Source organism: Hevea brasiliensis, chromosome 9 (assembly GCF_030052815.1).
Source record: "Hevea brasiliensis isolate MT/VB/25A 57/8 chromosome 9, ASM3005281v1, whole genome shotgun sequence".
In the NCBI taxonomy this organism is placed as follows: domain Eukaryota; kingdom Viridiplantae; phylum Streptophyta; class Magnoliopsida; order Malpighiales; family Euphorbiaceae; genus Hevea; species Hevea brasiliensis.
This window is the reverse complement of record NC_079501.1, coordinates 21,179,320-21,191,654: the sequence shown is the minus strand read 5'-3', so window position 1 is coordinate 21,191,654 and position 12,335 is coordinate 21,179,320. Positions and strand designations below refer to the sequence as shown.

The 12,335-nt window shown below is 35.1% G+C and overlaps 1 protein-coding gene across 3 annotated transcripts; it reads right to left on the bottom strand.

Moving 5' to 3' along the window:
* Positions 1 to 158: 158 nt before the first annotated feature.
* Positions 159 to 6,525, bottom strand: LOC110670885 (uncharacterized). 3 transcript variants are annotated; one of them, XM_021833205.2, is made up of 10 exons: positions 6,151 to 6,521; positions 5,096 to 5,363; positions 4,753 to 4,948; positions 3,162 to 3,332; positions 2,958 to 3,074; positions 1,517 to 1,714; positions 1,364 to 1,423; positions 1,174 to 1,272; positions 561 to 614; positions 159 to 434 (listed from the first exon to the last, which is right to left on the bottom strand). In XM_021833205.2, exons 2-10 carry the CDS (start codon positions 5,236 to 5,238, stop codon positions 420 to 422), a joined length of 1,053 nt encoding a protein of 350 aa, XP_021688897.1. In that variant the 5' UTR covers positions 5,239 to 5,363; positions 6,151 to 6,521; the 3' UTR covers positions 159 to 419. The 3 variants fall into 3 exon arrangements, with proteins under 3 accessions (XP_021688897.1, XP_021688879.2, XP_021688885.2); XM_021833187.2 differs by having other exon boundaries at positions 159 to 614; positions 6,151 to 6,525; XM_021833193.2 differs by having other exon boundaries at positions 159 to 614; positions 5,096 to 5,303; positions 6,151 to 6,523.
* Positions 6,526 to 12,335: the final 5,810 nt, after the last annotated feature.

The following is a 12,335-nucleotide window of genomic DNA, read 5'->3' as shown; positions in this document are numbered from 1 at the left end:
AAAAGGAAGAAGTGAGCCTGTGATATCATACTTTGGCAAATCATTTATACCGAAACTGTTTAAACTCCTATTGAGAAAAATATTATTAAAAATTAAATTCAAATTATATTTGACATATTTTAATAGTAACTCTAAAACAACTAAACAATTTAACATCTAAAATAGCATTTTTCTAAAAAGCAGGTTTGGAAATCATAATCCCAAACAGGCTCTAACAAGAGGCGAGGAGGGAAGCCTGCTGCACCATACCTCAATTTGCATCGTCTTACATTTACAGCTAATAGGTGATGACCAGATATGACCATTGTAGTCACCCTACTTTTGCTGATAAAAGATTTTATTTACAACATATGATTTGATAGACTTTTTCAACTATGAGCAGTCGTCCATGATTGGAAAAACTTTGATACTATGAGCAGTCATTTAAGATGTAGCTGCATTAACACAAGAACAAAAGAATTAGATCATTCAGGTTAAGTAACGCAAGGCTCCTCTAGATTAGACAAAATTCTTCGTTGCTACTGTTTCTGAATCCCACTAGATTCCAGAGGCTGAACTACCTTCCCATTCTTCTTGTCATACTCCTGTTGCAATTCTTCCAATCGCTTGGAGATCTGCATATTAATATAAAGACAGTTAGATCAATCATGTAACTATTACACATAAAATAACTGAGCAATTCATGTGCTGGAAAGCTTATGTGGACTAGGATATTAGGATCATGTATCCAAGTGCTGGATTCATGCAGTCCTCAAATTGCAGGGCATAATTAATTGTTCGTCTGACAACCGTTACTCAAGAAACCACCACAAATATATATATATATATATATAGCCGATGCTTGAAAATCGAAGGTGGAAAATATGATGTTTGACATCACTAATAGAAAACAATTATTTGGTACGCCTTCCAGTATAATTTAGTGATGGCTAGTTGAAAACAATTATGACAGATAAGAAGCTCGGGGGTACCTTCAAATTGGGATAATGTTTTTGGACCAAAGAACAGGTGCATAATAGCAATTGGAGTTCCTGTACTTTTTTACTTGTTTGCTTGTTAATTGGCGAAAGTTTCACATTAGGGTCTTATCTTAGCAGACAACAGTAGTAATGATTCAGACTAAACAGCAATATGTAATACCACAAAAGCACAGACACAAGAAAGAGAAAGAACCTTAAATGAGTAAGCCATGGGCAATAACGTATCTGGATCCATTGCATCCTCGGGAAAGTTACGCAAAGCATGTATGAGTTTCTCAAAGGGTAATTTTACCTGATAACAAGTGAACATTGGCTATGAGAGAACGAATACTGGTTACATAAAATTTAGATATGAAGCAGAGAAGATGGCTGGCAATTCTCACCAGGTCATCATGGCAATATTTCAACAGAGCCAAACCCACTTTAAAAACAATTTTAACACCCTGGCAAGAAAGATGTTGTAAAGACATTAAATTCCAAACCAAATAGTGACGCCAATGAGGAAAAAAAAATATACAATATTACCGATCACTGACCTCATACAGAAAAACATCCCAAATTCGAAGAGCCAAGTTGAATGGGAAAGAGTATGAGAAAATAGTTATAAACCACTGACTTGCATACATGCTAGGATTTACCATTTCTTGGATGAAATGCTCTCCCAGCTTTGGCATATGCTCTTTCACCAAGTGATCAAACTGAAAAAGGTACTGTTGTACAAGAGGCAGACCCACCTAAAGCAAAAATGTAAAACACCAGATCTCAGAACTGAAATCTATTTCGCACAGCTAGAGAATAGTAGAAGAGGCTGCATGCTATTGGCCTCTTAAATATTTAAAGGGCAGGATCCAGGTCTCATTAATAATTTTACCAATAAAAGGGGAAGACAACGGTAAGATTTGGCATAATAATGACGCTAGGCAGCTCAACAGTCAATAAGCAATTCCTTTGCAGTTTGCACATGAAAGAGGTTATATTCCACAAAACAATTTGTGCATGGTAAAGCTTTCTCTATATTAAATAGTTGGCCAGTGGTCAATGCATCCACAAAATCCCCCAAAACTTCTGTGTAGGTAAAACTAATTCCACTCTATCAAGAAATCAGCTTTGGCAGGATTGCAACTAGATGATGGCCTTTTATTAAGGCTATAAATGAACCAAGCTGCTCACGAGCTATTTGAGGCTTGGCTCGATAAAAGCTTGACTTAGCTCAGTTCATTTTCTAAATGAGTCAAAGCTCAAGCCTAATTTTTAGGCTTGTTTAATACACAAGCCAAGCTCAAGCTTATTGATGGCTCATTAAGGTTCGCGAGCTAACTTATTTAATAGGTTCACAAGATGGCTCATTTAACTAAAATTATTTAGTTTTAAACTTATTATCTTAAACCTAATAAAAAGTATGTAGTTTTGAACTTCATAACCACTACGGCTATGAATGAATTTGAGCTACTCACAAATTGCTTGAGACTCAACTCGATAAAAGCTTGGCTTAGCTCGACTCATTTACTAAACAAGCCGAGCTTAAGCTCATTGGTATAAAAAACAAGCCGAACTTGAGCTCGAAAAATTTTTAACAAGTCGAGTCTGAGGTCTTCAATTCACCAACCTTTATTGATTTGTGCATTCTTAACGTTACAAAATAATCCAATAAACACACAGAAAAGCCAATTCAAAACAATCCATCCATCTAGAAGGAGCATGAAAATTAATAATTTAACATCCTGTACAAAGCAGGGTTTAACTATTCCAAAACATCAAACTATGATTGACATATATCTGATTGTGGGACTTTAATTTAAGAAAAAAATAAAGAAAAGAAGAAGAAGAAAAATCATGTAAGTTAATGCTGAATAGCACACCAACATTCCGTCAAATGATTTGCAGATCATTAGCATTATACAGCTGGTAAATCTGAAGTCTAAAATGATTACAATCCTACAAGTGATAAGAAGGAGCTCTTTAAATAAATGAAATTACCTGATATAAGCCTTGCATTGGAGCATGTACGGCTCCTTTCAGTAAAGCAACCAACAACCAAAATGCGTCCTCTTCACTCATATAGAGAAGCAATAAACCAGCTAAAAAGCCCATTCCCTATATTTTTGACAATTCAAATGTCATTCTGTTCTTTTGTATTTTAAGCAAAGCAAATAAAGAAGTGGTAAGACAAAAGATGCAGACCTGAACATATCCAACTTCTCTATCAAAGACTGAGTAGGCCTTCAAAACATTGTAGAGGGACCTCTGACCAGGTCCGTGTCTCTGCTGGAAGAAAACATGTGAAGGGAAGGTGCGAGAAATATCTCGAATTATATCCAGCTCTGATGCTGATGTCTCATATATGACTAATTGCTGAAAAATATATGCAGTGTTATCAGCACAAAGCACAAAAGCCCAGGTATGTGTGGGTGCACGTGCACACGCACACAAAGTGAAAAACGTACCAACGAAAAATTAATAAATAAATAAAAATGGTCAACAAATCATCATTAATTGAGAACGAATGTTCTTTTTACCAATTTTAGCATATAACCAAACATGCATGTCGCCCATCCATTATCATAGTCACAGCATTTTAGTATATAGGAACTCAAAGGAATCAAAGTTTGATTTTGCTATTTAAACAAACTTGAGAAGCAAGAACAAAAAGTGCAGAAGATCTTGGTAAGTGCATAGCAGGCCTGAAATACACAGGTTGATCCACTATTACGAATAAAATCTAAAGTAGGATGTGTAATTATAACAACTCTGTTACTTTGTTCAGAAATAGAAGGTTAAAGACAGTTATAACTAGCAATCATTGAGATTCCAATTTCTAACACTAGTTCCCAAGTTGATGCCACTAATAAAATTTTTTCCCTATTGAATTTCTCAATTGGGGGAAAAAAAAGAGCAAGCACACTGAGGCAACTTTAAAGTAGTTTCCCAGCTTATCCTTTGTACTATGTCAGAGAAGAAGATAATTGAAACATTAATGTCATCAAAATAGAGCAGCCAAACAGAGTTTAGATATTCAGCATATTATCATAATCATACACTCATATAACAAAGATGTGATGCATAAAACCTAGCCCTAGAACTTCAGCAACTGCCACTAGCAATGACGTTTCCTTTGGCAAAACTGCAATGTCAGATTCAGAAAGAGCCTACCTCAGTCTCAATTACATATTTAGATAGGTTTGAATAGTTGAACTGAAAATGCTAAAGTAGGAATATTATGCATCTGTAAATCAATCAAGAGTCAAGACAGACTTCAATTATAAATTCTGGTCATCTGATAGTGGTGTGTTTTTTATCCCTACATGTTGCTATGAATAAGAAAGAGATAAGGAATGAGATGAAGGGATCCATAAATATTTGACAAAGCAAACACAAACTCAGTTTCAGCCCAAAGATAATTCAAGCATATGACCTCTGTCTCAATTACATATTCAGCTATAAGTTTGAACAGTTGAACTGAAAATGCTGATGTAGGAGGATCATGTATCTGTGAATCAATCAATATGGACTTCAATTAAAAATTCTAGTCATCGGATAGTGGTGTGCTTTTTATCCCTATGAGTTGCAATGAGAAATTAAACATGAGCTCAGTTACAGCTCATAGATAATTCAAGCAAAGACCGTTGCAAATCAGAAACAACTCAAAGATAATTCAAGCAAAGCCCGTTGCAAATCAGAAACAACAATTCATCAGTTAAAAGGCAAGAAAAAACATTGAGTTGATCAATCAACTTATCCAGTCAAATCAGTAAAAAAAAAAAAAATACATTACCTCATAAACCCCAGGATTCATCAGCAAAAGGTCTCGACTGCCAGAGATCAATTGCCAAACAAGGCCCCTTAAACAATCTGGAATTCCCTTTCTTATTCGTCTCTTAACCACATGAGGTTTCCTCCTAACATAATGTTTCCAATCACTTCCTCCGACTCCAATCATCTTCCTCCATTTCCTTACTCTTCTTTCCTCCCTTAAAAAAAATGTCCATGATAAATGATCAAGATTAACGTATATTAGCATAGGAGAAAGTTCCATTCATGAAACCTTCATATTCATTCCAGCTGAAAAATGAAAAATGATTCACTGGGAAAAAAAAAAGAAAAAGAAAAATGTATACCTCTCAAATTCATATGCTGACCTGCCCTTTGTTAATCCTTCAGGAGAATTACCAAGATCTTGCTTTACAAAGCCAAATCGGTCCAATTGTTTCGGTGAAGGAAGTGGCCCTGGTTCATAGTCATCCATTCTTTTCTTTTCCATTCCAATTTCCACCAAGTCAAAGAAACTCCAATATGCCACAACGTGAGGGATATAAGTCTGGTTTCCTAGACATGATGATCATTTGACCAACCTCATATCAATTAAAATGCTAATTGTGAAAAAACCTGGAAAAAAAAAAAAAAAAAAAAAAAAAAAACTTGTTCATAATTCTTCATTTAACACATCGATGTGGAACTTGAAAAACCAACTTCAAATATCTTAGCCGTTACTAGACTCTTGCAACATCCAATTAAAGAACCATTAGTTAATGAAAATGAAACAAAGTGAGATGCAGTAACTGCAAATATTAACAGCTTATGACAGTTACTCTTTCTTACAAGAATGTCAAGACTAATGCAAGACCAAATTAACCACAAACAACCGAGCACATTGATGTCCATTTATATTCAATGAACACGAAGATGCAGCAATAATATAGCTTTTTAAACATAAAAAGAACAATTTAAAAATAAATAACTATGACAGAGGTATTGCAACAGATAACAGCTACGCCGACTATACAATTATCTGCATTCTTTAATCTACACACTGCTACAAGACAACCTAATAAATATTAATTACCAAACAACAACCAATGGTGCTTTGTTTTTAAGCTTACTCGTAAAACAAACACAATTTCTTAAATAACAAATGAGACAAATAAACCCAACTTCCCATGAGACAAAACTATGTTAATCTCAACAGCAAATATTTCTAGAAAGAAAAAGAAAGAGGAAAAAGATAGAGGAATGAGCAGAAAATTAAATTTAGAAACTTCTTTCCCGCAGATATCAAATGGGTAAACCCCAAAATAATGGATTGCTTATTGGGTTAAGACAAATGTAGAGAAGAAACCCAAAAATTAAAAACCTATCTAGCAATAATGGATACAGAGATTTATAGAAATCAAACCTGGGTTTTGAGTAAATGGAGTCTGGGAATTACAGAAACTTCTGATGATGATCTAAACACACAATTCCATGTACTAATACAGGCAAAACTGTATCCCTATGCAATAAAGAGATAGACAGCAGAGTGAAAAATCTAATAAATCCCAATAGGTAAATATGCAAGACCGGTAGTTTTGGCGTTCCAATCTGAGCTGAACGCGTGCATCGCAAGAGAAAATATATTACCGATAGAAACGTAAAAGAAAAATGACAGTAACGCGGGGAAACTGCAAAACGACTATTCGTTTCTACTTCTCATCTTGGCGGTTCAAAACAGCACCATAAAACTGGCACGATGAGCCGTGGATCGCTCCGCTGGCGGTGAGTTGAGAGTTGTTGGATTAAACAGTTTTTCAGTTTTTTTTTTTTTTTTTTTTTTAGTGGACTGTTTTTAATTCCTTAAATTACATTAAAATTGATTTATATAAAAAAAAAAGTTTTTTTATTCTTTTTAAACAAGCGAAATTCAGTTTAATTTAAATTAAATTGCATTAATAAAACTTAATAAAAAAATTAATGCAAAATCTTAATGCAAGAAATTCGGATTTTTTAAAACAAAATATTAATTAAAGTTAAATAAAAAAATTATATGTATATATATATATATATTAACAATATTAAATATTTAATATATTATAAGATATAAATATATATGCTTTTTTTTAGAGTTTATGTTTATTGGCATTGTAAATCCAAAACTAAAGTCAACAAATTAGTTTCATTAACCAAATTTTTTTATACCCTTTTTGATTCAAATAAAAACAATGTATGATCTATTTATAGTGAATTCTAGTTCAAATTACTTTGGAAATGAATTCTTGTATGTAGTATCATATAATTAAAAAATGTAAATTTTAATTGAATTTAATAAATTTATGTTCATTATAATCTTATGAAATTTATTTATATATTTTTTTTCAAAATGTCCTAAGTGATTAAAAAAATTACTTTTAAACATTATATTGCATAAAACATATTTTTATTATATAATTTACAATTGAAGTTATTCTTATTATGACAAGTTTTTTTCTATGAGGAATGAATTTATTTTAATTATATACAAATTATGTCAAATACTTATTTCAAAATATTTATTTCAAATGTTGAGAGAGAGAGAGAGAGAGAGAGAGAGAGAGAGAGAGAGAGAGAGAGGTAATTGTCCTCATTAGCAAAATCGTTACAAATCATTCACGTCATCAAATTTTTATAGATACGTCATTTTTTTTAATAGAATCATTCGAATACCATATATCTCTCTTGTTTCCAACCATCACATGGGGGAGAGAAATTTCTCTCCATTTTTTCCCCTTGTTTTTGAGACACTAGGTCTCCTTCCCTATTAAAATCTTCAGCCGTCCTCTACCATTTCCAGTTAGGAGATGGCTTTCCATTCTCCGCTCGGACATGGGTTTCCTCTCTCCACATATGGGTAGAGCAGTATATACTTTTGGGTTGGTTTTTTGTTGCTTTAAGGGTAGTTATCATGGTGAGGGCTCTATTTCGACTAGCATTAATTTTTATCTGTTCAAGCTTACCAGCAATTATATGTGCTTTGTGATTTTGTTAAGGGTTGTTTGCTTTGCTTGAGGGTTTTAGTTTTAGTGGATATGGAAACTTTGAGGACTCTCCGATACTACTTGTTTAGCTTCTTATCCCTTAATGTCTAAGACTTCTAAGAGTATTACCACACCGCCCCTGAAAGGTTGCTAAGTTAAATCCAAGGTTAATTGGTGATGGAGCTCTATAATGTCTACTCCAACTTGGGGTTTTTTTCTGCGGTCTTGTTTGGGCTTCTTTTGGTATGCTTTTCAACGTTGTAATACCTCCCCTGTTATAGTGTTATGGGGTCGATGTTGGTTGTTTACTATGTTGTTCATTAAGTAGCCACAAATGCGGTTAGAGCTTCTTACAACTCGATGGGTTGAAGATGTCTCCTAAATCTAATTGGGTCAAAATCCCATTAGTTGTTGAGTCTCTATTTTAGACGATGGACTTAGTTTTTGATGTCCACAAGTTTTACTCTGTATTTGGGCATGGGCTTTATTTTTTTTTTTTTATTGAAAGATATTAGATATCATTAAATCATTAAGGGCTTTTAAAAAAAGGCTGAGATCAATACAAGGTTAGGCCATGGCTAGAAAAAGGAAAACCCAATTATAAATATAAGGACCCAACCAAAATACACTAAGGCCCCAACCCAATAAAGAAACCCTAGGTCTAAAGACCAGGTTAGACAACCCATTAAGCACCAATGCGGTTGAAGTAGAGGCAAGTAATGCTACACCAGACAACATTGCAAATCATCCTTCTAGATGATGACAAGGGAACCAAAGATCACCTCTTCCAAGAAGCCTAAAAGGAATTCTAAGCCGAGTCTATTTTGTTCAACCCAAAAAAAGGTCTCCAAAAGGACTAAATGAATCACAAACCATGGGAACCTATCACCTTTGCAAGCCAAATCCGATGCCAAATCAAGAGGTTGATGGCAAAGCTTTTCTAGCAACTAGCCTTAAAGGTCAGCCATAAGTGAACTTAGTCCGCCTATATCATAAAAGATACCATCAACTAAAAGGTAAACCCCCCACAGAGCAAAGAACACATCGATAGTAGGTCATAAGAAAAAACTCAGAAGCACTGTAACATCCCTAATTTTTAAATAATAATAATAATAATAATAATAATAATAATTATTATTATTATTATTATTATTATTATTATTATCATTATTATATATTATTCTAACTCTGGTATTGTGGACTTCGCATATGTACTTTCATTTCTTGGAAATTCAATCGTCACTCGGATCTGTAATTTTGGGCCGAGCAGATAAGCTGCTGAAACTATTCTAGAACCGGGTCAATATTATAGGCTACCCCACCGTTTTCAGACGTTCTGGATGCGTTCCAGTTGTCAGATTTGGTATAGGTAAACTCGAACTCTATATTACTCAAATTTTGCTTTGTACTGGATTAGAATAAAATTTATAAAATATTCGTGGATGATAAGAAAATTACGATTCGTATTGCAATAGCCTTATAATATTGTTAAGGACCGCGAGGCAGGTTTATAGAATTTTTAAAGTTAGTTTGGATAGTTTTTGAAAAATATTAGTTTTGAAGTCTTATAATTGAGTTGTCTAATGTTGTGATTATTACTTGGTTTGGAGGGCCCAGGAGGTGCCATATAATGATGATGAGATATGGGTTGAGTTTAGAAGTGTTATTTGAACCATTTTGCAGGTTGGGTAGGTCAGTCTTCCTCCTCCGCCCAGCCGCCGCAGTGACCTCAGTTCAAGTTTGTAAGTAAAATATTAATTTTAATTATAATTTTAATATTATTATATATTCAAGCATGCCCATGCATCACTTATAAATATGTATCTATGTAGTTAAACACTAGGCACGTTTTATATTGCATTCATAATTGTTGAAGTGCCATGGATATTGTTTGTGGTAATGTGGAGCAGTGTGTGTGCGTGGCGTGCGTGTGGTATGGTATTAGATATGGATAGGATGGCTAGACACGGCTTGAGAGATACTCACTGAGATCCGGTCCTTCGGTGTAACAACCAAAAAAAAAAAAAAAAGGTCAAAATTGGGAGGAGGACCCCCCCCCCCCAATTTCTCTTCTCTCCTCTCCTCCCCTTTTTTCTTCTTCTTTCCTTCTCCGGTGACCGGCCGGTGACCTCCCAAGCGGCTCCCCACCTGGCCGGCGACCCTCCAGCGACGGCCAGAACCACCAGCGACGGCCAGAACCACCAGAAACGGCGGCAAGAGAGGGAGAAGAGAGAGAAAACGCGCGCACAGTGGGCAGCGACTTTCCGGTGCGATTCCGGCTTCATCTGAGGTCCGATCTAGGCGATTCAGGTGGCGTTGGAAAGCTTGGTTCAAGAGCTTTCTTTTGATACCCATTTTGCAGCAAATGGAGGTCGGATGAGTGAGATATGGAGGAGAGAAGTTTTGGGTTTTTCAAGCTTTTTCGTCAAATCTAGGACGATCCGACCGTTGGATCGACGATCCGAGACCACATATGGACTGAGGAAGAGGGGAGGAACATGATGGTATGATCAGATCTGGCAAATGTCGCCGGCGACCGGCGGCCGGCCACCGTTCGTGGTGGTTCCGGCAGTGGCTCCGGTGGGTTTTGGAGATGATTCAACTTCCAGATGCTTCCTCATAAATTTTTGAAATTTTTGAGACACAGATAAACTTCGAGTAAGATTATTTTTATTATTTCTCTGTCTGTGGAGCATAAATACAGTCTTTCTTAAACAGGAAAAATTGGAGAAAAATTCTAAGAAAAATATATGATGAAAGTAAAATTATTTGAAGATATTCTATGGCGTTTGTTGAATTTTTGAGTGATTGTAGAGTATTTTTGAAAAATATAGATGGATTTTAGTTAGATTTTTAATATATGGGCATATAAGATTATTTGAAACTAAGATATTTAAATTTTATATGATTAGTTGAAGCTTGAGGATGGAGGTTTAAATATGTGAATATTGAATGAGGTTGAATTAAGAATATGTTAGCCATTGAAAACTTATGAAATTGAGTAATATTCTTGAATAAAATATTCATGAGTGATTAGAAAATTACAATTCATTTTGCAATAGCCTTATAATATTATTAAGGACCGCGGGGCAAAATTTTAGAATTTTTAGAGCTTGTTTGAGTGGATTTTTACAAAATGTCAATTATAGGGACTAAAACGTAATTTTTAAAGTTTTGAGTATTGCTTGGTTTGGAGGGCCCAGGAGGGGCCATATAATGATAATGAGATATGCGTTGAATTTAAAAGTGTTATTTGAGCCTTTTTGCATGTTGGGTATGTCTCAGGTATAGGGAAAACTCTGTCGGATTTTCGACATGAATTAAGCTGTCTATTACCTCTTTAGAGTTTTATCTTAACTTAGTACTAATAAATTTATAATTTAATTATTAGCTGATCGAGGTCAGCTATTTTTTCTGCATCTAGTAGCCACAATAGTCATCGGTGTACAGTGAGTAAAATATTAATTTTAATTGTAATTTCGATATTAAATGTTTAAGCATGCCTATGCATCACTTATATGTATGTATCTATGTAGTTAAACTCTAGGCATGTTTTATGTTGCATTCATAACTGTTAAAGTGCCATGGATGTTGTTGTGGTAATTTGGAGCAGTGTGCGTGCGTTGGTGTACATGTGATGTGGTGTTGACTATGGATAGGATGGGTAGACACGGCTTGAGATCTTCGCTGGGACCCGGTCCTTCGGGATAGACACGGCTTGAGTTCTTCACTGGGACCCCAATTTGGTTATTAAGTGGAAGTCCGAGCTGAGTTCTTCGCTGGCACAGGTTGGATTAAGAGAGCTGTATAGGGGATCAACTCCCATATATGTATTGTTTGACATTATCGGGTGTGTGAGTGCTCCAAATTACCTTTTTACTGTTATGATGTGAAATTTATTGCTGATGTTGCATTTCACTCTATAGAGTGCATTAACTTTAGCTAGTTATAGAGATTATGGTTAAAATTGATATTTTACTCTCTGAGTCGAATGCTTACTCCTGTTCAATATTTTTCCAGGCTACAGGAGGAGACCTTTTTCAGAATAACCTGTCCCTTTCCTCTCAAGTTATGAAAAGATTACTTAATTATATTATTATTCTCCAAATTTGTAATTTAGGACTCCGCATGTGCTAGTAGTAGCATTAAGCCGCATGTGCTAGTAGTAGCATTAAGCCTGTCAGGGACTACATGAATTTAAGTTTTTGTATTAAAAAATGAATTTTTTTTTTTGAGTTTTAAATGGTTGTAAATGAGGTAACAAGGTTGAGCTGGGCTCCCCTAATTTTAGTTTCTGATAATTACTGGGTTAAGTTGTCCCAAAATACAATTAAAACAGTTTAATTTAAATTATTTTATATGCATATTGGGCCTAAATTGTGGGCCTAGTTATAGGTTTGAGAACAGTAAGGCTTACTACGGGCCTCGGGGGCTTTATGCTAGGCCAGGTCCTAGTGCCGGTCCAGCCCATAGGTTGGGTCGTGACATTCAGGGTAGACACAGCTTGAGAGAAACTCGCTGGGACCCCGCATTTGGTTTATTAAGCGAAAGTCCGGCTTGAGAGACACTCGCTGGCAGAGGTTGGATTAAG

Coding starts and splice junctions, on each gene's coding strand:
- LOC110670885 (XM_021833187.2), bottom strand. CDS start 5,238: ATGGAAAAGAAAAGAATGGATGACTATGAACCAGGGCCACTTCCTTCA. Junction 1,715..2,957: donor CAATGCAAGGCTTATATCAG/GTAATTTCATTT, acceptor TTTTTGCTTTAG/GTGGGTCTGCCTCTTGTACA. Junction 1,273..1,363: donor AATATTGCCATGATGACCTG/GTGAGAATTGCC, acceptor ACTTGTTATCAG/GTAAAATTACCCTTTGAGAA.